General features: G+C 36.5%; 2 protein-coding genes across 3 annotated transcripts; both read left to right on the forward strand.

Annotated features, from left to right (window-relative positions):
- Positions 1-190: 190 nt before the first annotated feature.
- dnajc27 (DnaJ (Hsp40) homolog, subfamily C, member 27) lies at positions 191-9177 on the forward strand. 2 transcript variants are annotated; one of them, XM_084096905.1, is made up of 8 exons: positions 191-595; positions 868-950; positions 1372-1441; positions 1930-2094; positions 2178-2300; positions 2396-2556; positions 6571-6699; positions 7110-9177. In XM_084096905.1, the coding sequence occupies exons 1-8, from the start codon at positions 509-511 to the stop codon at positions 7111-7113; spliced, it is 822 nt and encodes a 273-aa protein (XP_083953031.1). In that variant the 5' UTR covers positions 191-508; the 3' UTR covers positions 7114-9177. The 2 variants fall into 2 exon arrangements, with proteins under 2 accessions (XP_083953031.1, XP_083953030.1); XM_084096904.1 differs by having other exon boundaries at positions 7032-8380.
- Positions 9178-10051: 874 nt separating this feature from the next.
- LOC311072134 (adenylate cyclase type 8) lies at positions 10052-23681 on the forward strand. Its single transcript, XM_084096903.1, has 19 exons — positions 10052-10609; positions 10902-11862; positions 12161-12310; positions 12391-12521; positions 12614-12725; positions 12953-13080; positions 14008-14166; positions 14253-14484; positions 15500-15688; positions 15777-15877; positions 15985-16186; positions 16280-16372; positions 16494-16666; positions 17332-17413; positions 18195-18353; positions 18550-18696; positions 18923-19015; positions 20280-20394; positions 22008-23681. Exons 2-19 carry the CDS (start codon positions 10972-10974, stop codon positions 22412-22414), a joined length of 3564 nt encoding a protein of 1187 aa, XP_083953029.1. The 5' UTR covers positions 10052-10609; positions 10902-10971; the 3' UTR covers positions 22415-23681.
- Positions 23682-24366: the final 685 nt, after the last annotated feature.

A 24366-nucleotide genomic window follows, 5' to 3' on the forward strand; every position in this document is an offset into this window, starting at 1 on the left:
GTCTCCATAGAAACCCTTTATCTGTTTGATAATTTGCCCGTATGTTTTGATTATACATATCATGCTTACTTATTATAATTTCCATTAACCTCTTTAGGAAATATATCATTTAAAATGGTGTTTTAAAACTATATGTTTAGATTTTCATATTTATTTTATAGCACAAGGCTAACGTTATGTTGAATCTGTTGTTTTCAATCGCGTGACCAAATAACGTTAGTCGTTGCTAGGGCAGCTAGCCCGTTAGCATGTGTAGTTTTAAACATTTCTACCTGCAAAAATACCTGCTGTTTTTGTCGGCAGCACATCATGTGTGAAATGTACTTACGATTTATAGACAAATGTTATCCATAATATTCCGTGACACACCGGCCCTCTGTTAGCCATATAACGTTAGCAGGCTGCTTAACGTAACTTACTGTGTTGACGGACCGACTCAAACAGTCATACGTGAATTCTTGGGATATTTCATCTCCTCATTTGGAAGTGGTTTGGGAATAAGTGCAATATGGACACGAATGTTCAGAAGAGGCGAGAAAACAAGAAGTCGTTACGGGTTAAGGTAATTAGTCTGGGAAATGCAGAGGTGGGGAAGGTAAGAATATACTGTTACTATTAACCATACAGACATCAAACTTAATTCTCTTTTTGAGAAGTATGCTCCTTTTAAAATGATTTCCCCTTACATATGTATTGTCGTGTATTTAATATAAATTAATACTGATACTGTAAACATTATTTGATAGTAAATGTAGGAGCTTTAAATGTAGGAGCTATTCATTCAGTAGGATTTTGTTTTTAGGTTATCCTAGTGTGTAGCATACTAGGTTACCCATATGTAATATTTCTTAATATTTTTTGTTTCAGAGCTGCATTATTAAACGATACTGTGAGAAGCGGTTTGTGCCCAAGTATCTAGCCACTATTGGGATAGATTATGGCGTAACCAAGTAAGTGACAAATAATCTGTCCGTGTTTTCTCAGATATAATGTTCAAAAGGCAGCCAGCAAGAATTTAATCTAACATCCTTTCCAAAATGTATCATATTCATGGCACATAATTCAAAATATGGTTCAAAATATTATCACTTATAATTGTATTATCATGTATTCATTAATTATTTAATTGATTTTATCTACCTTTTTGCAGTAATGTTAAATATTAAATATGAATAAGTCATTAATGACCTTATAATTTTTTTTTTAAACATGATTAAAGAGGTTGATTTGTCACTTATTGGTGCACTGGCACATACTTGTTGATGCACTTTTAAAAAAAAAAAAGAAGGTACGTTAATTCCAATGAATAAAGTACAATTACTGTGATTCACTGATGGGATGTAAATTAAATTGTTTTTTCTTCACCTCTAGGGTTCAGGTTCGAGACAGGGAGATAAAAGTAAATATTTTTGATATGGCTGGACATCCTTTCTTTTATGAGGTATTGCTTGCTTTGTTTTATATTTGTATGTGTAAGCACATTATAGAGTAATATTAATAATTATGTTGAAACAAATGTTTCATTTTATTATATAATGTAATCCATAATTGTTTTTTGTTACTGCTCTATTAATTCATCTAACTAACCACAGAGTGGTAGTATAGAGCTGCTGTCAATGTGTAACACCTAAAGTTGGCATGATACAGAAGTTGGGATAGTCTTTTCTTCCTATTGTTACATACTCCATCAAAACAAAAAAAAATGTAGGGCTGGACTTGATTTTGTCTGTCGGAAATTGATTGGATAGTGGTGGTTAAAGATTATGAAGGTACATGAATTTGAAAAAAAAAAGATGTGCAATGATACTGCAATATTCCATTAAAAAACAAGAATTTTCAGTTTTGATTTCATGATGACTTTAACTTGTCATCTATTTTTGCATAGAATTTGATCCCAGGTTAATAAAGCTGATGCTGTGTATTTTACAGGTTCGCAATGAGTTTTATAAGGACTCTCAGGGGGTGATTCTGGTCTATGATGTTGGTCTGAGGGAAAGTTTTGATGCTCTAGACAGCTGGCTCACAGAGATGAAGCAGGAGATGGGCTCACAGGCCAACATGGAGAACATCATCTTCGTTGTGTGTGCCAACAAGGTGCCACAAGTGTTTAAATATCTGTATTATTTGTGATTTATTTGAGATTGACTGTCATAAAGTGCTGTTGTTCACCCTAAAAGGTTGACCTGACGAAAAGGCGAGTGGTGGATGAGAGTGAGGGGAGACTTTGGGCCGAGAGCAGAGGATTCCATTACTTTGAAACTTCTGCCCAGAGTGGTGAAGGCATCAATGAAATGTTTCAAGTGTGTGTCTCATTCGACTCTCTTCAGTTTACAACCCTGCTGTTGTGTTTTTAATGAATGACTGTTGTTTACCTACTCTGTGTCTACCTCTAAAGGCCTTTTTCTCCTCCATAACTGACATGTGTGAAAATGGAGGGAAGAGACCTACTCCAGAGGTCAACGTAGGTTTTACCAAAGAGCAGGCCGACACCATCCGACGCATTCGCAACAGCAAAGACAGCTGGGATATGCTGGGGGTTAAACCTGGCGCCACAAGGTACTCTAGTTGTGCTGCTGAAATTTTGTACTTTATACTCTGGATGAATGGTTATTATTTTAGATATTGACTATTGCTCTGTATAATGGGCTCTGTTGCACAGAAACTGGTTAATGTACTGAGGGATATACAGATTAAAAATCTTACTGACCCCAACATTTTGAACAGTAGCGTATGTATTGTGGTAGATTTTTCCCTGAACCTAACTAGTCTGGGGCATCTCCAAATCGACACCCAATTGATCTTACTATCTGGGGCGTCTCCAAATCAACACCAATACCTTAAACTGGGGCGTCTACTAATCGACACCCAATACCTTTATACTCTAGCTCTTGCGTCTTCAGTCGACAACTGGCCGAGTCCTACTCGCTAACTAACTCGCTTTCCTGACTTACTTGTTTTGTTGCTGCGCAGCATAAATGACAGACAAACTCTAGCAATTGTCCTTTAAATGCTTTAATTACGGCCGGGAGAGTTTCTTGATCAGTTCTCAGAGAAATCTCAGCCACATAGAATAATACATCAGGTTTTATAGGATAAAGACATGACACAAACCAAATCACCTGCCTAAGGCTATGTTCACACTTAGCGTCTTTTTTCAAACTGCCAGCGTCTGTTCTACATTATAACCCTATGGAGTAAACCGTTTTTTCAAAAAAGTCCTGAGCGCTTTTTTAGACGCCCTACGTCAAGCGCCTTTTTGACAGCTGACCAATGACAAGCGAGTAGCGAGACCTGTCGTTTCCATAACAACAAGAACAACAAGAAAAAATGAATGTACTTGTATGTTTCCTTCCCCGTATAATGTCGTGCACCCACAAACGTCTTTGTGAACCGACATTCTCCTCCCCGGTAACTTCAAAAGCCAACGCAAGAGCCAACTTTCTCTTTCTCGACATTTTTTGCATCACACAGCACTAGGCTACTGTTGCAGCTGTTGTTATAGCAACAAAAGACGCGCTCGGCTGCTATTTGTAACCGAACGCTGCCAGCGGTTTTTTTTGCTAAAAAAACGCCGTTGTCAACTTTTTCTTGTCAAAAAAGACGCTAAGTGTGAACATAGCCTAACTCATGACTTTAATATTGTCACCTTCTATTAATATGAAGCAAACCCCCTCCTTTTCACCCTCTGTTAGTGGCCTATGCAAAAATATATACGTAGAACATAGAAAAAACACAAGTAAAGGGTTAAGAGTTCTGTTGATTACTCAGTATGTCATGGGACAAGAGACACAGTATATTTTTGATTTTGTTATAGTCAGCACTAGACAATTTTCCATAACTCAAATAGACAAAAACAGAACGTTTTAGTACAATGTGTTTCCAAGTATTAGAATGTTAGCCCTGAAAAGAGGAAGTATAGTTTGTGTTATTACTGTTGGAATCATGGTCAGTTTAAAATAGTTTTATTCTTTTATTAATTAATTTTCTACCACAGTATCTACTATGTATATATGCATTTGCCTGATGCAGCGTATTGACAATGTTTAAACTTATTTATTGTATCATTTCTGATTTCTTGTATAATATAAATTTTTTTGATGGTGAATGCTTTGGAATATAGATGTAAGATTGGTCTTGTTTTAAAGAAGACATTTGGCAGATTTTTGTAGAAGTGAAATAAATTTAGAAAGTGAAACAGAAAAAAAGTTATAGAAGTTTGAGTTTATGAAAATGTACAGTGTGAAAATTTAATTATTCATATTTTATATAAAAAAATATATTTTCAAAACAAGTTGGACTCTAAAACTGCAAGAAAATGAAAGCCAAAAATCTGAACAAGTTGTGTTTCAAATTTTAGGTTGATATCTCAAAAAATTAGCTTTCGGTAAGATTTTGTTGGGCGCAGTACCAAACTTTTTCACTAGGTGACAAACAGACTCCATTACTGCCCATATAAGGGCGCCTACATTTCCATATATGTTTTGAATGATCTGAACCATGTGACCCTGGATCACAAAACCAGTCTTATGTTGCACGGGTATATTTGTGGCAATAGCCAACAAAACATTGTATGGGTCAAAATTATAGATTTTTCTTTTATGCCAAAAATCATTAGGATATTAAGTAAAGATCATTTATTAAATGAATAAAACATTTATTTTTCTGAATGGATGCAGCACTATCGCCAATAGAAATGGACAACTTTAAAGGCGATTTTCTCAATATTTCGATTTTTCTGTACCCTCAGATTCCAGATTTCGGCCAAATATTGTCCTATCCTAACAAACCATACATCAATGGAAAGATTATGTATTCAGCTTTCAGATGATGTATAAATCTCAATTTAAAAAAAATTACCCATAAGACTGGTTTTGTGGTCCAGGGTCACATATTTCCACAATTTTCATACAATTTATGAAGTAGACATCCTATTCAGAAGTAGTATGGGAAGTTTGGCAGATTTTGATATGAATTCAACCTCTAATAAACACATAAAAAGAACATGTATGTGCGTTATAGCTCGCTGCCACATCACAAATGTTGAATCTATTATTTTTTATATTTAAAACAATTTCAGACCTTTTTTTCTAAAAAAAAGAAATTTAATGGATGTTATCTTATAAACTCTTTCCATGAAAACAAACTGAGATTTCTTTCATGATTTTTCATGTTCATTACTCAAAATAAAGGTCTGAACACGCCTTAGGAGTATGAAAATATTCTTGTTGCAAATTGATAAATTACTACTCCTCTATAATATATTTTGAAGATCAGTCACCGATTGTAAGCTTTCAAATGATATATAGTTTGTCAAGATTAGTTTAGGTTTAGTATAGGATATTACTGTTTTAAATATGTAAGGGCTTTGGGCCCACCGGTGGGCCAGTGACACTTAAGGTAGAATAATAAATAAATAAAATGATAATACATTTATTTAAATAAATGGCTAATTAAATGTTATGTTAAATTACATTTTAAAATTAAATCAAAACTAAATGTTCAATATATTACTGTATTCATTTTGGCCACTGGGTTTTAAAATGTTGTTCTGTAAAGTTGTTTAACCAGTCCTAAACAGCTGTGTTGGTTGTAATAAACTAGACTTTATGCAGTCAAAAATCGACTAATGCGGCATTAGTAACCAAATATGGAAAATTTGTTGAGCAATCATTTAAAAATAGCAGATATTATTAGTGCAAGCCCTATTGGTGTTGCATTTGATTTAGGATGTTGATTTGGCTCTATTTTCTTAAACCTCACTTAACCTCTCCAAAGTTATAAGAGCAATTTGATGTCAATAGGTTAGTTTTTATTTTTTTTTAAAATTAATATAATTTTATACTTTGCTTATGTTACTTTAATAATAACCATTAAAAGTATATTATGCAACTTTTGGCCTTCTAGTGGTTGAAAAACAAAACAGCATGCATTTTGCGGAAGAGTATTGTTTTGGTTGTACTTCAGCTGACTGTGCAGATGAATATGATTATCTTACTGCTCATAAATCATTCACTACTTGGCTTAAACGACAAAAACACGTCACGTGTAATGACTCATTAGTTAAAGAAAAAATAAAAGTTGCATAGTGTAGTAAGTGTACCTTTAAGAAAGCCAAAGCTAGTACTTACTAATCTGTTTTCTGGAATGTTTAGTAGAATGTCAGAACAAACAGTTGATGCAGTTTGATACACTTATTTCCCATTTAATTATAGTGTTTCAACATGATTGATGCAACACTCACACTGCAGGCTGTGTTAGCTTGGCTGGTTTAATCATGTGGGTCACGATCATTAGAGGATACCTGCAATCCAATTACCATCCCTAAATCCTCTCCTGCCAGCCTCTTTGAGATCTCCCCAACACCCTGAGAAGCCAATCATGAGCTTGTGTCATTCCTCGTGCCTGACCAATCACAGTCCTTGTACAGGCCCAAGCCTATCTTCATTAGCTGATTCTTCACTGTGATCCCTCTTTAGTGAGACCACAATGTTTTGCTATATCAGCATTTTAAAGGCCTGTTTGATGTGTGGAAACTGAGACTAATAGGTTTTTCTCATTCCGTGCTCATAGGGAGGAAGTCAACAAGGCATACAGGAAATTGGCTGTACTGTTGCACCCGGACAAGTGTGTGGCCCCAGGCAGTGAGGATGCCTTTAAAGCAGTGGTTAACGCTCGCACGTCCCTGCTCAAGAATATCAAGTAGGAGCGTGTGTCCACACACAAGTGCATCTCACATGGTTTCCATTACAAACATACTCCTCATTATGTCTGAGATATGCCATAAAACATATTTTTTTATCTTCATTGTGCCATTGACACATTATTTATTTCAAATTAGTTTTTTTTAGATTGCTTACTGTGGTGTTTTGTTTGTTGAATTTGTATTATATATTTATTTATTTATCATTTTGATTATTAATTGTGCATTAAAAACCTTGCGTGAGCCAGGGCAGTTTAAATATGCTATCACCATATTTGAAGTACAACATTGTAACACCACAAATGTGTTTTGTTTGTTTTTTCGCCTCAAGATTTCATCCAAAACCAACAAATGACCACTAAGACCCTTTAAGGCTATCATAAACTTAACCATGTTCCCTTGTTTTAAGTTGATCAGCTTCACATTGCCATTAGTTGGAGTTGGAGAGTTACCTCGCATTTGCAGAGTTCCCTTCTCAGTGAAGATTACGCTTAAGACACATGGAGAAGCCTCTGGACTCCAACAAAGACTCAGTTACAGCTGAGTTTGATGTACAGCTATGACACAGTCACCACAGTTGTCCTGTTTACTTTATAATGTAATATATATGTTCATGTCAAAATGAAAATGTACGTCAAATCACCTTAGAGCATGAGAATGACTTTGGTGGACCCTTCCTTTTCCCAGTCTGTCCTGTGACATCTGACTGTTGTGCTGCTTTGCTCCCATAGACGTACAGTTGAAAGCCCTGTTATTTTTTTTCTACTTATTTGTGAGTCAGATTTAGCATTCAAATGCTGTTGTTTAATCCCAATGCATGTTGCAAGGATACCATAACCTACATGGGTGATTCTCAGTTTTTCCTCTGCTTCACCTTAGCTCACTCCAAAGAAGAGGAAAGCACCAAACATGTACTGTAACTTAACCAATACCTTTGCTTCAGTGCAGTTTAACAGTAGAGTTGGGTTTTAAAAATCCCAAGTCTTCTCATATTTGATGCTAGATTCTGCTAACAAGTCTTTTGAAGAGAATCAAATACATTTAAATCAACCTGTTCAAGAAACATGGTATGTCATGCAAATGCAATTTGTTAATTTGACTAAAATTATGTACCTTTTGGGTACTATATAGGCTATAGATTTGTTTAAATAATGGATTTACCAAACATACACTACCGTTCATAAAGTCAGTAAAAAAAAATTAAAGGACTTAATTAAGAAAAGATGTGTTAAATTGATCAAAAGTTAAAGTACGTTTTACAAGACATTTACATAGTTACAGAAGATTTCTATTTCAAATAAATGCTGTTCTTTTTAACTTTGTTTTCATCAAAGAATCCTAAGAAAAATGTTTCATGGTTTCCACAAAGATACACTGGTATATTCAGCTTTTTTTCATCACAGAAATAAATAGCATTTTAAAATATATTCGAATAGAAAACATTTAGTAATTTACTGTTTTTACTGTATACTGGATCCTGCATCAAATTAAATGCAGTTGTGGTGAGCATAAGAGACTTCTTTAAAAAAAACAAAACATGAAATAATCGTACTTATCCAATACTTTTGAACGGTAGTCTATGAAATGTTGTGGTCACTAGTGCCAAGACTATATTAGTGTATAAGAGTACCGTTTACTAGTCTTTACAAAACCTTTGGGGGTTTTGCAAAACGCAAAGCTAAAAAAAAAAAAAGATTGATTGCTGATACACATATATATGGTTGTTTTCTCTACTCTGAACTGTATTAACCATGAAAGGGACTCTCTGTGAATCTGTCACAGTGATGGTATCTGATCCCAGGATAACGTAAGAAGAAAGGAGCTTTGTTTACACCAACATTGATAAAAATAATGGAGATAAAACTGTTACATTAGCAGAGCTGTGTAGATGTGCCAACATGCATTAGTTCAACAATGTTTTGTTTGGCCCTTGTATATTAATAATAATCACTGTAATGCAAGTATATCAAATGTTGTATTTTTTTATGGAACCGTGGTGTTTACAACATGGTGTGGGTGTACATGTGCAATCTAACCATTATTTATATTTTTAAACAAGTTCACATTTTTTCTCTATTTCATTTTTAATTTGAAGGGCATTTCATAATGTGCTGCCTTATTCGCTATGTTGGACTATGTAACGTATCTGAGCAATGTTTGACTTGCATCATCTGTAGATGTGAAAAGATGAGTTGTATTGCTAAATGTTTCATTAGCTACCCTTACTACACAATATTGAAGACACTTTTGTTTCCACCTTTTGTTTCATTGTGTGACATTGATATGTCTGAGTATAAAATGTGTTAAAGCATGAATAAGAAGCATGTTTGTGATTATGCAGAATAGAAAGATGAGGCCAGTGTAAATGAATGCCAAGGCCACTGCTCAATGGGGAAAAGTGTCTCTGTTTTATGCACAGAAGCATTTACTTTCTTCATTCGGCTTATACAGCGTAATAAAGGAATAATTTTAAATCACTTTTGGTCCCTTTTGATTTTGAAAATTGCATTATTAAATCACAACATTACAAACTAATCCAGTTTCACGAAAGCTACAGAGTTATGGATACAGAAATTATTTTGCGTTTAAAAATAGAGACGCAGGGCAACGTCTAGACTCTAGAGATGCGTTTTTAAAAAAGTTGGACTTTTTTACCTTTTAACTAAAGCACCACATTTTCAGAATGCCGTGTAATGCGTGAGACTCTTCAAAAGACGTGAGCGTAACGGTCAGATAATAGAAAAAAATAGAAAAGCAGAAGTGGAATGCAAAAACGCATTCTGTGTGAATGGCCCCTGTTGTACTATATAATACTACAAAAATTAAGCCAGTGTGTAAATGCAACTCAACATTGTTTAGCCCAAGTCATCCACTAAAGTGACGGAAACAGATGGTTCAGTCACTTTCTGACCTGGCACATATTGTTGGTAACCAGATCAGTGAGAAGCACTTTATCCAGCTTACTTCCCACATTCCCTGAATCAGCGGCCCAGCCTGCTAACTAAAGCCCTGCACTGTGTCTGCTCAAAAGCAGATGTCAACCAATCACAAATTATTTCCTTTTCTCCTTATAAAGTCTAATAATGTATCTGGGCAAGAAAGACTAGATACTGAGAAAACAAAAAACAAAAACACTTTTAATCAACTATTTGAAGCATGGAATAAACAAAACAGGGCTTTCCAAAAATAAATTTCCAGAGCAATTAGATTTTAACCTAGCTCTTGCCTCCACACATAAACTCACCTGCCATGGACATTATCCTGTTAGCTGTGACCATGAGGCCTTAATGGATCACGTGCGCTATTGCTGAGTAGATAATCCCTTATATTTCAACCTATTACTGTGTGCGTGTATATCTATGTGCATCTGCATCCCAAACTCTTCTTTCACTGACTGTGCTGAGTTCAAGTTATTTTTGCCTCTAAACATATCCATCAAGAGTCGAGATTCTTCCATAGGATAAGCAGATTGTGCTCTGCTACCTCTGTGAAGGGTCAGGACAGCTTTTCAGACCATCTGGCAGAGCAATCACTTCATTACCTGAAGACAACACTACTCAGCTCTCAAGACAGAGTCAATCATCCGCAGACAGGACATCATTTAAACGAGCGAGGTTGTCTGCATCCAATGCTGAGGTGATGGATAATATGGTTGAATGGTAACATAATAGGACAAGTCATTTACATCGCTATGCTTTGCATAGTTATGGTGAATAGCATGGCAGAAGGGAAAACTGTCAAAGAAGACTCATTCTGCACTCAGCTGCTGAGCATTACACCACTGAGGGACAAGAATGTGCCATATTAGATATTTGCTTGTGTCTGGATCAGTACCTGGGCTACTGTTCATGGCGGAGCAGATGCATGCATTGATACAAGATTTATCAAGCTTGCAGCACCATATCAATGGCAAGTATCCTTCCATTTACATTTATTGCATGTGTTTACGTAGTTTTAATCTATTTTGTTCCCTGCTAATTTTTATTATTGAACTCATTTTGGCGATATTGAACTTGTTCTAGGGGTATTTGGGGGGGAGTCTTTGAGTGTATTAAACTTGTTTTGGATGCATTCTGAGGGCATTTTATGGGTATTGTGCTTGTTTGACGTGCATTGTCATTTTACATGCAGCGTTAAATCATTTTAAAGTTTGTTTTTGAGTTTCATCAAAAGATTAAATATGTTTTCTCTGTTGTTTCAGGTTTGTGCAGTTGATAGAGGTCTTTATCTGAGTTTTGGGATCTAAAGCCTGTTCAGATAAGGTTCAGAAAATGGCTTTGAGTTCTACAGAAGTCACTGTTCCACCTAAGGTATGCACATCTGCGCCTCCCCCGCCCCACCTAAAACGCAAGCAACTGATGTGGCAGAATGCGGTACGTCACATTATCGACCAACGAGGAATGCACCACGAGGGACGAGCAGCCAATTCTCACAAAATCATTGTTACTGATGCCTACATCGATGACATCAACAGGCAGATTCGTAACAAAGCTGCACGGGGCAATGCTGGCATGCACAAGCGGCGCTCCTCTGCGTCCCGCATCCATCCATTACGAGAGCGCAACTCCACCTCCACTCGGCAGTCCACCGACTCGCTCAGTGACGCAGACTTCTTTGTAAGTTGGGGCTCCACGGTGCGTGGAGTCTTCCTTCCTGCTCTCCACCACAAGTTCAAATCTCATGATCTCGAGCGTCTGTACCAGCATCATTCATCTGGTCAGCGCCGAACTTCCCTTGTAGTCACTAATGTCATCGATATCCTTACCAAACTCTATATTCTCTTCGTATACCTGGCAGTGGCCCCTGAGATGGTGGCCCCTGAGATGGTGGACCTTCAACAAGGATGGTTTGCTGGGCTCTTCATGGCACTTGGAGCAGTCATATGCGTCTTAGTTCTGACCTATAAAGGATTGATGTGTCCAGATTACCTGCGCTATGCTGGGCTGGCGAGTTGGCTTTCCCAGACTGTTCAGGCCCTGGGTAGTTTGGTATATGGATTGGAGAAGGACCAGTCCTGGTATGTGCTCTTCACCCTGTTCGCCACCTACACGCTATTGCCCCTACCTCTTCTGTGGTCCATCTGCACAGGGTTCCTCACCGCTGCCTTGCACCTTTTGGTGGATGCCCTTAGGAACTACAATGACACAGCCATTGTAAGAAAGGTAAAAAGGACTCAAGATCAAAGCTCATCAAACTTAAAAGTTCACTTTTGATTTTCACCTTAGTGTCGAAAAGTAAAAAGACATTAATGCCTAATTGAAATTTAATTTTCCTTGAGATTTTGAGTCAAGTTTGTGTTTTTTTTGGAGTTGTGCTTGGTCTTTCCATTATTACGGCACATGAGCACACCAGCATCAGAATCTCAAGACTGTCCACTTGTCGACTTGAGAGATCAACTAATGAATCTTGTCTTGTTCATTTCAGTTACTGTGCTAACTTTTACCCTTGGTTTTCATCCAGTTACTAGCGAAAGGTCTGTTGTACATGGGTATGAATACTGCAGGACTGTTCATCCACTACTTATCGGATCGTGCACAAAGGCAGGCCTTCCTTGAGACGCGGCGTTGCATTGAAGGACGAGTCAAGATGGAGCAAGAGAACAAGAGACAGGTTTGTGATTCTTGACTTAATATGATATTCATAGATCATTAATATGAAACCTCAGGAAATGAGAAATCATTTTGCGTTAGGAACGCTTGGTGATGTCCATTCTTCCTCGGTTTATTGCTATGGAGATGATTGGTGATATGACTTCTATGGATGATGAATCACTTCCTCAACAGTTCCATAAAACCTACATTCATCAATACAAAGACGTCAGGTACACACTGCTTCCTGTGCAGTACTACCTTCCAGCACATTTATACCGCGAGGATGGTTCATGAAATGAACATATATGTGCTCTTGTCTCAGTATCCTGTTTGCTGATATAAAAGGCTTCACCTCTCTCTCCATGACCATGTCGGCTCAGGAATTGGTGCGCACACTCAATGAGCTGTTCGGTCGCTTTGATCGCCTTGCTGAGGTGAGAAAGATTAACCTTTGAGTTTTACAGGCAGTTGGAGAAAAGGGTTTTGGTCAATGTGTGTCTGACTGTAATTTACTGTATAAGCTTAGGAATCATTTTGTTGTAACTATTGTAAATATCACAACAGTCACAATTAGTTTTAGTGTCAGATGTGTTATTTTATGCCAAAGTGTAGAAATGTGAAATGTTAGAAGATTATTAAAAGATATCTTATGATATTTTAGGAGAATAACTGCATGAGGATAAAGATTCTTGGAGATTGTTACTACTGTGTGTCTGGGGTCCCAGAGCCCCAAACTGCACATGCTCGCTGCTGTGTGGAGCTGGGTCTGGCCATGATAAACACTATACGGTGTGTATTTTACGTGTTAGACACCCCCCACTTAAAGGGTTTGTGTCTAATTCTCAATATTTTTCAAATTCTAGAGATTGTAAGTAAGCCATTCAAATGTTGATTTCCCCCAAAGACTTGCTCTGTCGTGCCACTCAATTTTTTTGCAACAGTTTCTAATTTTGCTCTTGGAGGTCCACTGTCCTGCAAAGTTCAGCTCCAACCTTAATTAAAGCAACACTATGGAACTTTTCCTCTGCGGTCCCCCTACAGTTTGGAAGCGGAATTGTCCATTACCGCTGTCGTAAATCATTTAGCCTACAGCAGCTACTGTCGAACGCACACTCGCTGTTTATCCAGCACCGGCTTTGGAATGAACGATGCCCACAGACAAGGTAGAGTATGATGCATGATTTCATGAAAGTATGATGTATTGCGACATCAGAAACGAAGAAAAACAAAATAATGACTATTGTAACGCTTGTCGTAAAGCAAGTCAAATTTGTAGTTTTCTTATGTCTCATTAGAACTACAGAAACGCGACCCGATCTGGCAATCTTACATAGTGTGGTTATAGAAGATAAAGGACCGCAAAGCAGAGGCATAAGTGCCTTTCGCCCTGTTACGACTTGATGAACCACTGAAACGATTTTGGAAACATTATTTTAAGGTAAAAAATGTTACATAGTGTTGCTTTAAGCACATCTGAACCAGCTTGTCGAAGTCAGGATTACTGAAAGTTTCATGTTGGGGCAGGTTTGAGCTCTGTTGGAGCTCTGCAGGACGTTGACCCTCCAGGAGAAGGACTGGACACCCCTGATCTTTTAGAACATTCATATTCTATTATTTCCAAGTTGCTTTATAGCGTCTATTTCTATTTCTGCTGATGATATCAAAAGAGATTATCAAAAATCAGAAAAATGTTATTCTTCCCTCTCATTTTGTCAGTTGTGTAAGTAAGGAGCTGAAGAGAGATGTGGACATGCGTATCGGGATCCACTCCGGCTCAGTTCTGTGTGGGGTTTTGGGTCTTCAGAAATGGCAGTTTGATGTGTGGTCTTGGGACGTAGATGTTGCCAACATGCTAGAGGCTGGTGGAGTCCCAGGGTAAGTACACCGGATCATTAGCATGGTCATATGTTTAACTAAATGCAATTGATATTAGAATAATAAAACAAATTGTATAATATTAGGAGGATTCATATATCACAAGCCACCTTGGACTGTCTAGAGGGTGTATATGAGACAGAAGAAGGTCAAGGCCATGAGCGGAATGAGTTTTTACGCAAACACAAGATCGACACTTTTCTGATCCGCCAAACCCCACAGGAAGACAAGGGGCCTCCTAAAGTCCGGCGAACCAGCAAAGTTGAGACTGCATGGAGTGCTGCGCTTCCTTTTGACAACGTCATTGGAATGAACTGCGTGAGTCTGTGCTGGCCTCAAAACCTTACATAATCTTACTTCTCTTTCTAGCTAGTGATAAGATGTAAAGTTATCAAACCTGTTAAATTGTGCCATACTATGTTATTCATTGAATTCTTTAGTACACTAAAGGAATGTTCCAGGATGGATACAAGTTAAACTTTATCACCAGCATCAGTGGCATTGCAGATTACATTAGAAAATTATTTATTAGAGACTAGTCTCTTATTTGTAAAACTAAACAAAAATCATGTTTACAGTAAGCATTTAATATGGAAGTCTGTGCGCAAGCTAAAAATGTGTTATTTCTAGAGGTGTAACGATACCCTCATGTCACGATTTGATACATATCACGATGCTGAACTCACGATACGATATTATTGTGATACTCCAAGATATGTGGCAAAAGGTTAACAAAAAATGTAATGTTGATTAAAATGCTAAATTTGGTATTACATTGGGGATGGAAATGAATAGGCTTGGACTTAGTGCTGGTAACCCAAAGGATAATGGTGACACCAGAATGTAAAATATTCATGATTCTGAAGTTATTTTAGACGAATATGCTTGCACTCTGTTACTGACTAGATATATTTAAAATTATGTAGGCCACTTTTTACTGGTAACATAAGACATTTGGCATTATCAGGACCCACAAATATTCCCCCATTGCATTATTATACATTATATTCAACATTATAGTAGTTTAATGTGTTACTGGTTGTTAAAGTTGTTAGCTGTTGTTAGCTGGCAACTAATCAATCAATATGATAAATAAATAAAAAATCTCCAATTTTGGGCAAAACCAGACATCAGTTCAGTTTATTTGTCCCCATAGGGAAAGTAAGTTTGCAGCATATTCACACAGACATTTTAAGAAACACAATTTGATACACATACATACAATATATGTGTATGTGTATGCCAAGTGCATGATACAGGTCATCCATCTCTCTTAATAATTGTAATAGATTTTCTTTTCACTTGCTATGCTTTTTGTATTGTCATCTTTTAGATCTTAGCCACTTTCACCAATGGCTCCCTGATGCAGTTGCCCAATCAGATTATTCCCCATTGTGCCGGGTCTCGAGAAATCAACAAGAGAATCGAGCAGGCCATCGAGGTGCGCAGTAGTGAGCGAATGCGCAAGGAACACATCACACCATTCACGTTGGTCTTCAAAGACACACACATTGAGGGAAAGGTATGGACAGCAGGGGAACAGCTTTTTTTTTTTACGTCATATAGCACTTTTGCTTACAAGTAGGCCCACACAAAATTTGCACTTTCAGTTTTCTCAGATGCGAGATGAGATGTTCAAGTCCAACTTGGCCTGCTCTTTCCTCGTGCTCCTCTTCATCATGGCTGTTCAGGCCCTCATCCCCTCACCACAGTGAGCTATTATTATTATTATTTCAAAAGCCTAATGTGGACTTTCATTGAATTTTAAAATGTGTTACATTTTCGATATATCGCTCTGAATGCATGTGTCCCCCACAGAATCTGTCCTATGGTAATCCAGTTTTTAGTATTCCTGTTTGTCTACATGCTACTGCTTCTGGTCACACTGGCTGAGGAATTTAAGCACTCCCCACCATACTTACAGCATCTGTGCTGCTGGATCCACGAGACCAAGAGCATCCGTAACCTGCTCACCCTCACCGCTATTACTATTAACTTCGGTGTGGCCTCCTGTGATATTGTGAGTGCCAGAATTGATAGTCTCTTGGGCCAAATTAAAATGCTTCTCTTAACCCATCTATGATTATTTTTTTTTATTTTTTTTGCTGTACAGTTGTGGTGTAACACAGTTGGAGAGGATGAGGAAAGCATCAAGACCTCCAAACAAGTCTCACAGTTGCCTGTGAATATCTGCACCCATCCTGAGGTACGGTAGATACATATTAAATACAAATGTGTCAGTAATGCTTAATCTGGTACTATTTCATGAATACCATTCCTGTGACTACACTATAAGGCATACTATAAAACTCTCTGTCTCTCTGCAGTTCTTTGTTTTTAGTGGTGTGTTGGCCATGGTGACGTGTGCTGTGTTCCTCAGACTCAGCTGTCTGTTGAAGCTGGCAGTGCTGATGTTAGTCATTGCAGTTTACACATACCTCATTGAGGTAGCCTTCCATGTGCTCTTTATCCGCCAACACCAAAACGGCCAAATTCAGAGGTACAATATTTTGCTTTATCGAAGAGGCCATATCATACAAAGGCTCTGAATGTGGCAATGTGTTTGATTTTAAAACACTTAGGCACTTCAATGATGAATAAGCCATTTTTGCAATGTTTTATTATTATTATTGTTTAGAGTAAATTTTTTTGAAAGTAACAGTATATTTACAGGTCAAATTTAAAATATAACAATTATTATTATTATTATTATTTTTTTTTACTTTTTATTCTTTACTTTTTTTAATATGAAAAAGCAATATTAGTTGAGACTAACACAAAGAAAACTTGGTAATTTTCATAACTTGGTGATATTTATAAATTTAAAAGTACATATTAAGAATTTTTCTTTTTTTATTAATGTGCATTTAAAGTGTAAAGGAATTTTTATTTTTATTTTTTAACCTTTTTAGAGCTTTTAAATTTTAATAACATTTGAAATTGTACAGACATTTTTGTTAAATGTAAAATTGCATATGTTTAAAATGCAGATTTTTTCTTTTCATCCTCTTGGTCATCATTGTTTGTCACTGACCCTTATATAGTACATCAAACTTTTTTAGAAAGTCAAGAAAAAATTTCATGATACGACCCCAACAAATTACTTCCTGGACTGTTGAATTGTCGTAGCCCCTTTGATGTGTGTATATGTGTGTTTTTGCCCAGATCTCAGTACCTCAGACGCAAAGGCATTTCTGTGTTGCTAATGGCCATGTTTGTTGTGGTCGTCCTTTACAACAGTAGACAGGTAGTATATTAACATCTTATTAAAAAATTGTATTATAGGAATGCATATACTAGTGATTTTAATAATAATATAATAATATAAAATGATTACATATTTATTTATCAATTAATAAATATATTTGTTTTTAATTATATAAATAAATAATAATCAAATCACCACTTAGCTTTAATTATCATCCCATTGTAAAATAACTGAAACAATCAAAGCTGACATGCAATTTATATTTTGTGTTTTAAAGGGTTAGTTCACCCAAAAATGAAAATTCTGTCAGTAATTACTCACCCTCATGTTGTTCCAACCCCGTAAGACTTTCATTCATCTTCGGAACACAAATTAAGATATTTTTGATATTTTTCTGAACCCAGAAGCGCTGCGCTGTGCTGTTACACTACATTAACTCACTCAGAGGCCCACACAGAAGAAAATGAATAGTTGAATAAATTCGTTATTTTTGTTGTTTTTTGCGCACAAAAAGTATTCTTGTCGCTTGATAAACTAAAGGTTAACCCACTGTAGTCACTTGGACTATTTTAAACATTGTCTTTACTAACTTTCTGGGCCGGCAAGTTTTGATCCCATAGAAGCTTATGGAGGAGTGATCCAGCTCTCAGATTTAATCAAAAATATCTTAATTTGTGTTCCGAAGATGAACGAAAGTCTTACGGGGTTGGAACAACATGAGGGTGAGTAATTACTGACAGAATTTTCATTTTTGGGTGAACTTACCCTTTAAGTTATCTCAGTATGATTCAATAAATTATTACTGCTTTTGAACCTACAGTTAGAAACTACAGCCAGGCTTGACTTCCTGTGGCGTCTGCAGGCCAGACAGGAAGTGGAGGACATGAAGGAACTGAGGGAGCATAATGAGTGTCTGCTGTACAACATTCTTCCTGGCCATGTAGCTCGCCACTTTCTCGAGAGAGACAGGAACAATGAGGTAGTTGCATAGATTATTAATGACAGACCCTAATAGTTTACACTTATAACAAATAATAATGTAAGTAATAACATTGTCAAGCTGTTTTCAAAATGAGGGTCTATTTGGTGCATTTCAATTGTTCCAGCAGCTATGCACTCTTCATTAATCAATAAGTATAACAGTAACACAACTGTATTAACTCTTTGGCTTCAAGGACCTGTTCTCTGAATCGTACGAGCGAGTTGGGGTGATGTTTGCTTCCATTCCAGACTTTACAGATTATTACGAGAAGAAAGAGTTGATTCATCAAGATGTGGAGTGTCTCCGTCTTCTTAATGAGATCATCGCTGACTTTGATGAGGTACGTGGATTTGTGCTTAGTAATCCTCTTTGTAACAAATGTCGTCAAAAGCCCAAGCCTGGACATGCTCAGTGATTTAACGGCTAATAGCAGCTCAGATGTTAATAATGGAATGTATTGGTTATGTGCAAACACTCACTTCTTTTATCATTAGACATTGTTATAGCGAAATATTTCAGAGACAGGCTTACTTAGTCTTTTTTTTTTTTTTCGGTTGTCCCCTTAGCTACTGGAAGAGCCTTACTTCCAGGACATAGAGAAAATCAAAACCATTGGCAGCTGCTACATGGCTGCTTCTGGACTGTCTCCTGAAAAACAGGTGAGTGACACCTTGACATGTGATTTCAAAATGTATGCCTGGCAAATATATGCAGATGCATGAAATATAGGCTACTGGTCAACCATATTTGTTGTTAATACTATCCGCACCAGTTTAATTAGGTCAATATTGGAATCAGATTCAAGAAACAAAAATGAAGTATATAATAAGAATACAGTTCAATTTGAAACTTATTTACTCACAAGTTTTCATAGCCATTGCAGAATGTGCAACATATTTATTTTATTTTATTTTATTTAGTACTGTCCTGAATAAGATATTTCACATAACAAATGTTTACACATTGTCCACAAGTCAGAAATAACCCCGTTCCAAAGTTTCCACGGCCCTTGTTTTGTGATGATTGTTCATAAGTCCATTGTTTGTCCTGAGCAGTTAAACTGAGCTTTGTTCTTCAGAAAAATACTCAATGTTCTACACATCCTTTAGCTTTCCATCATATCCTGAATATTTGACATTTTTCCAAAAGTGGCGCCTTGAGCATCAGTGAATGTCTTTGTAAAAGTTGTGTACAGTCCTGCGGTTGTCCTCAGTGTGTAAAATGGATTTCAAAATCGTACTTTTGCTTTTGGAAAGGGTTGAAATATGCAGAAGATCCAAGATATGATGCAAGATCCAGATGTTTTGTAATGTTGTTCATGAGTCATTGTTTTCGGAGCACTCAACTTTACAACGGAGCACTCAACGGAGCACTCAATTACACAAGCATATTGCGAAATTTTCTGAAGGCGAGTGCTCTGAAAACAAGAGACTCATGAACAACATCACAAAACGTGGATCTTGGATCATCCAGAAAATAACACACAGTATTAAGATTCAAGGGTATACAAACTTCAGAACATAATTTTTATACATTCAGTTATTATTTTATCTTGTGGACTATATGTAAACATCTGTTATGTGCAATAGCTTATTCAGGACAGTACTAAATCAAAAATATCATGCATTTTTTATGATCCCTCTTATTTTGTTAAAATTATTACCATTTTGCATATTCTGCTAATGGTATGTAAACTTATGAGCAGAACTGTAAATTATAAAAAATAATAACATTTTAATTCTGACCATCATGTTGGTCAGGAAGGATATAACAAAAAAAGTTAATAAATTAATAAAACATAATAAATGTTAAAAATTCAATAATATGAATTCATAATAATTAATAGTAATTAAATAGTTTAGTAACTGAAAAGTTGATTTTTTTTTTAATTAAGGCTCAATTGTATTCATGTGTATTTCATAGGAATGTGAAGACGAGTGGGCTCACCTCAGGACGCTGGTTCTGTTCGCTTTGGCCATGCAAGAAACTTTGAAAGAAATAAACAAACGTACCTCAAACAACTTCCAGTTGCGTGTCGGTAAGATTGTGCTTTTCTCATATAACTTCTCTACTAGGAATACACAAAAATCAAGTGCTTATATAAGATTCTTCTTATTTTAAAGGGATACTCCACTTTAAAATGAAAATTCTGTCATCATATACTCACCCTCATGTTGTTTCAAACCTGTATGAATTTCTTTCTTCTGCTGAACAGAAAGGAAGATATTTAGAAGAATGTCAGTAACCAGCCATTTTTTGGTACCATTGACATCCATAGTTTATTTTTTTCCTACTATGGAAGTCAATGGTACCAAAAACTGTCTGGTTACTGACATTCTTCTAAGTATCTTCCTTTCTGTTCAGCAGAAGAAAGAAATTCATACAGGTTTGAAACAACATGAGGGTGAGTATATTATGACAGAATTTTCATTTTAAAATGGAGTATCCCTTTAAAGATAAGAATATTTTGTATTCCCAAACAACGCTTCTTAAGAATTTTCCTGTCTTTTTTATTAAATGTAAAGAACAAGCTTAAGAAGTATTCATATTTCCGAAAAGAATGCTCTTAAAAATCATCATAAATAACTTCTTAAAGTTAGGATAACCTCCATCCTGTCATTAGGCTGCCTACAACACAACACTAGCTACATAATACAAATTACTACTAGGAATGTGAACGAGTAGGCTACTCTGAAGTGACACCGTTCGATCATGAAAATCACTACTCTAGCTAGAACTAGCGAGGCAGAACGCACAGACGAAATAAGACGGAGCGCAAATTAATCCATGAACTCCAAGCCAGTCGCGATGAAAATAGTCTGTGAACTTATTATTATAACTACATTAATCTACAGGCAATTCTACAGGTTTTGAGGTGTTTTTCATTCAACAAATCTTCAGCAATACCTGCCTTTCAAGTAACAAGAAATCCTGTCATTTTCTTTTTAAGAAAAGTTATATGTTCTTAAGAAAATATTTGTAACTTCTTAAGATTGTTTTTAAGAATTGCACTTAGTTTTTAAGAACATTCTTAGGAACTTCTTGCCATTTATCTTAAGAATTTTCCTCATCCTTCCCTCGGGTCATTTTGACCCGAAATTCATTTTGTTTCTTGAACAAAAATTGTATATCTGAATATGAACTATGAATACACACAAAATAAATTGACTTTAGGACCCAGTGGAGCTATAAGGCCATTTAGGGGCAAGAGTCATGAAATATCATGTTAAATAATTTTTTTTCCACAAGAGTTCGGCAAAATCACCAATATTGACCCAATGTGAATTATTTTGAGCTGATCTAACATGGTTTATGCATGTTTTGAAGAGTTATTTTGAATTTAAGTTGAAAAGATGTGAAGAATATGCTTAAATGATTATTTATTTATAAAATTTTGTAATTTAAAGGTAAATTAAAAAAAAAGATAATACAAAATCTCCCCCCAAAAAAGCATTAAAAAATATATAAAAATGAAATAGTACAAGCTTTCTGGACCAAAAAAATATAATTTTAGGGATGGATTTGTTACAGAATGCGAGGAGAGGATGAGAGTTAACGTTTGCCTTGTAATCGTTACAAAATGTTGTAACTACATTAGCTCTTCTTCTGAAAGACCCTTAATGTGCATAAAACTGCTCTTCTATCACACAGGTATTTCTCATGGGCCTGTAGTCGCCGGGGTGATTGGCGCCACTAAGCCCCAGTATGATATCTGGGGCATGACTGTGAATCTTGCTAGCCGAATGGACAGCACAGGGCTCAGTGGGCGTATTCAGGTCCCGGAGGGCACGAGCCGTATCCTGGCCGACCACGGCTTTGTGCTACAGCTTAGAGGAGATATCTACGTCAAAGGGGTTAGTGAGCGGCGGGGAGGGGTCCGCACATACTTTGTTAGCAGCAGGGAAAAGAGCTCAAGCTACGGCGAGAGGATCACCAGCAGAGGGATCTCTCTCGGGAGGAACACCCTCGCTGCTGTGGTCTTTTCCCTGGTGCAGGCCCGCAAGAAAGAGGAGTTACGAGAGGCCAGTAGAGGCTTTCATCTCATGGAGATAACATGAGTTTTGATTGAAAACTGGACAGGAACCACATTCAATACCTCTTTTAGAGACTCATGGAGATAACATGAGTTTTGATTGAAAACTGGACAGGAACCACATTCAATACCTCTTTTAGAGACTCATGTCTCTTTCATGAGTCATTGCCTTTTAGTGATTTTCCATTTTCTCTGTATTTCTTTGTAAATAGTAATAACTTTATTTCTCTTGTGGGATTTCTTCTGATTTCCAAAGTCGTGTTCCTTTTGTCCTGAAATGGCCCGGTTTCACAGACAGGGCTTAGATTAAGCCAGGATTAGGCTTTAGTTCAGTTAGTGCATTTAAGTAGCTTTTATAAATGTGCTTTAGAAAAAAAAAATATTACTGGTGTGCATCTTGAGACAAAACAATATATGACATATTTTAAGATAAGTCAGTGCAAGTTGCTTTCAGTTAAGACAGCTCAAACATGCATTTTAGTCTGGGACTAGGTTTAAGCCTTGTCTGTGAAATTCCTAACTTTAACCCCAGGTTTCAAAGGGTCAAAATAGGCAGAACTGCAAATTAAACATCCCTCATCTTGGAACACAACCAAAATAGTGTACAGAAGCTATAAGGAACTCTGGATTCAATTTATCAACTTATTAGACTGATTATAACACTTCATTTAATTGGAGGTAATATTCATAAGCGCTCTGATGCTCAACTGCCCTGACACAGAATAAATGTGCAAATGGAGAGTAAAGTACGGTGGCTGGTAGTGCACAACACAACGAAATTTAAAAAGCAAACATACGTTCACAACACAATGGAAATGAGCCACAACACAAAGGAAATTGTTATTGTGCCACAACACAATGGAAATAAGCCACAACAAAACGGAAATGCTCCCGACCACTAGGCTTTCAGAGCGCGGTAAAGTTAGTTTTCCTTGCCATTGTTCAATAAGAGTTGTCAGTCTTAATATACCAACACCACGATTACTTTTAACAGTATGTAACCATTGTATATCGACATAAAATATACTTCAAAATCACCTACTTGAATTATTTATACTCGAGAATGCTTTGACGCGCAACTACACTACACTAAGTAACACAGGCAATTCCACTAAGTGGTTAAAACGTATAATTTATTATAATATAATTTGAAAAATAAAAACCATTTGGTGAATTGCAGAATTACAGGAAGGTATTGCCACAATTTTACCTGTAATAAGTCAGTCTGGTCACTAGGAACCTACCACAAGCTTTGGGTAAAAAAACCTTTAGGTGAATTACAGTTTTTATATAAAAAAAAAAAAAAATGTGTACTGTGCATACAGCTATTAGCACAATTTCACCTGTTATAAGTCAGTCTGGTTAATAGGAACTACAACCTTTGAAACATGATAAAATAAAATAAAACTTTTATTATATTACAGAAATTTCATAAAAAATAATTGTTTACTGTAAATACATGAAGGGAGGTATTGGAAAAAAGTCAGCTGTAGTAAGTCAATCTACTACCAATACAATAAAGCTTTGATTTTTGAACATTTCTGTTTTTGAATGTTAAAGGTAGGGTATGGGATTTGCAAAACGGCCGGCATATTTTGAAAATACACAACTCAAATGGTCCTACCTTCTTTCCTCCAACGCTGGCCCTGACTCCACCCATTCGAAGAACATGGAAGGGGATGGTGGGAGGGGGGTATGGTACGACCGTTTGATTGACAAACTTACTGTCCAATGATTCTAGGTGGTCTTGGAAATGATTGGCTGGAGTTTTTCGAGTCCTGCCCGTTCCACAGATGATTAAATTGCTTAATTTTCATTTCAGTGCTTCTAACTCAGTGGCTGTAAGTGGGTTAGGAATAGGATTTCAAGTGATTTTGAAAAAATGGACAAAAAAAATAATCACATACCCCACCTTTAAAAGTCATTTTGATTAATATAAATTATACGTTTTAACAACTTGAAGGAATTGGCGCTGTG

Source organism: Abramis brama (assembly GCF_963993115.1).
Source record: "Abramis brama genome assembly, chromosome: 21".
Lineage (NCBI taxonomy): Eukaryota > Metazoa > Chordata > Actinopteri > Cypriniformes > Leuciscidae > Abramis > Abramis brama.

Excerpts from the sequence above, each read along its gene's own strand:
- LOC311072134 (XM_084096903.1), top strand. The coding sequence starts at position 10,972 with ATGGCTTTGAGTTCTACAGAAGTCACTGTTCCACCTAAGGTATGCACA. Across the intron at positions 12,311-12,390 it reads AGCAAGAGAACAAGAGACAG|GAACGCTTGGTGATGTCCAT; the intron begins GTTTGTGATTCT and ends ATTTTGCGTTAG. Across the intron at positions 14,485-15,499 it reads ACGTCATTGGAATGAACTGC|ATCTTAGCCACTTTCACCAA; the intron begins GTGAGTCTGTGC and ends GTCATCTTTTAG.
- dnajc27 (XM_084096904.1), top strand. The coding sequence starts at position 509 with ATGGACACGAATGTTCAGAAGAGGCGAGAAAACAAGAAGTCGTTACGG. Across the intron at positions 2,095-2,177 it reads TCGTTGTGTGTGCCAACAAG|GTTGACCTGACGAAAAGGCG; the intron begins GTGCCACAAGTG and ends TCACCCTAAAAG. Across the intron at positions 2,557-6,570 it reads GTTAAACCTGGCGCCACAAG|GGAGGAAGTCAACAAGGCAT; the intron begins GTACTCTAGTTG and ends CCGTGCTCATAG.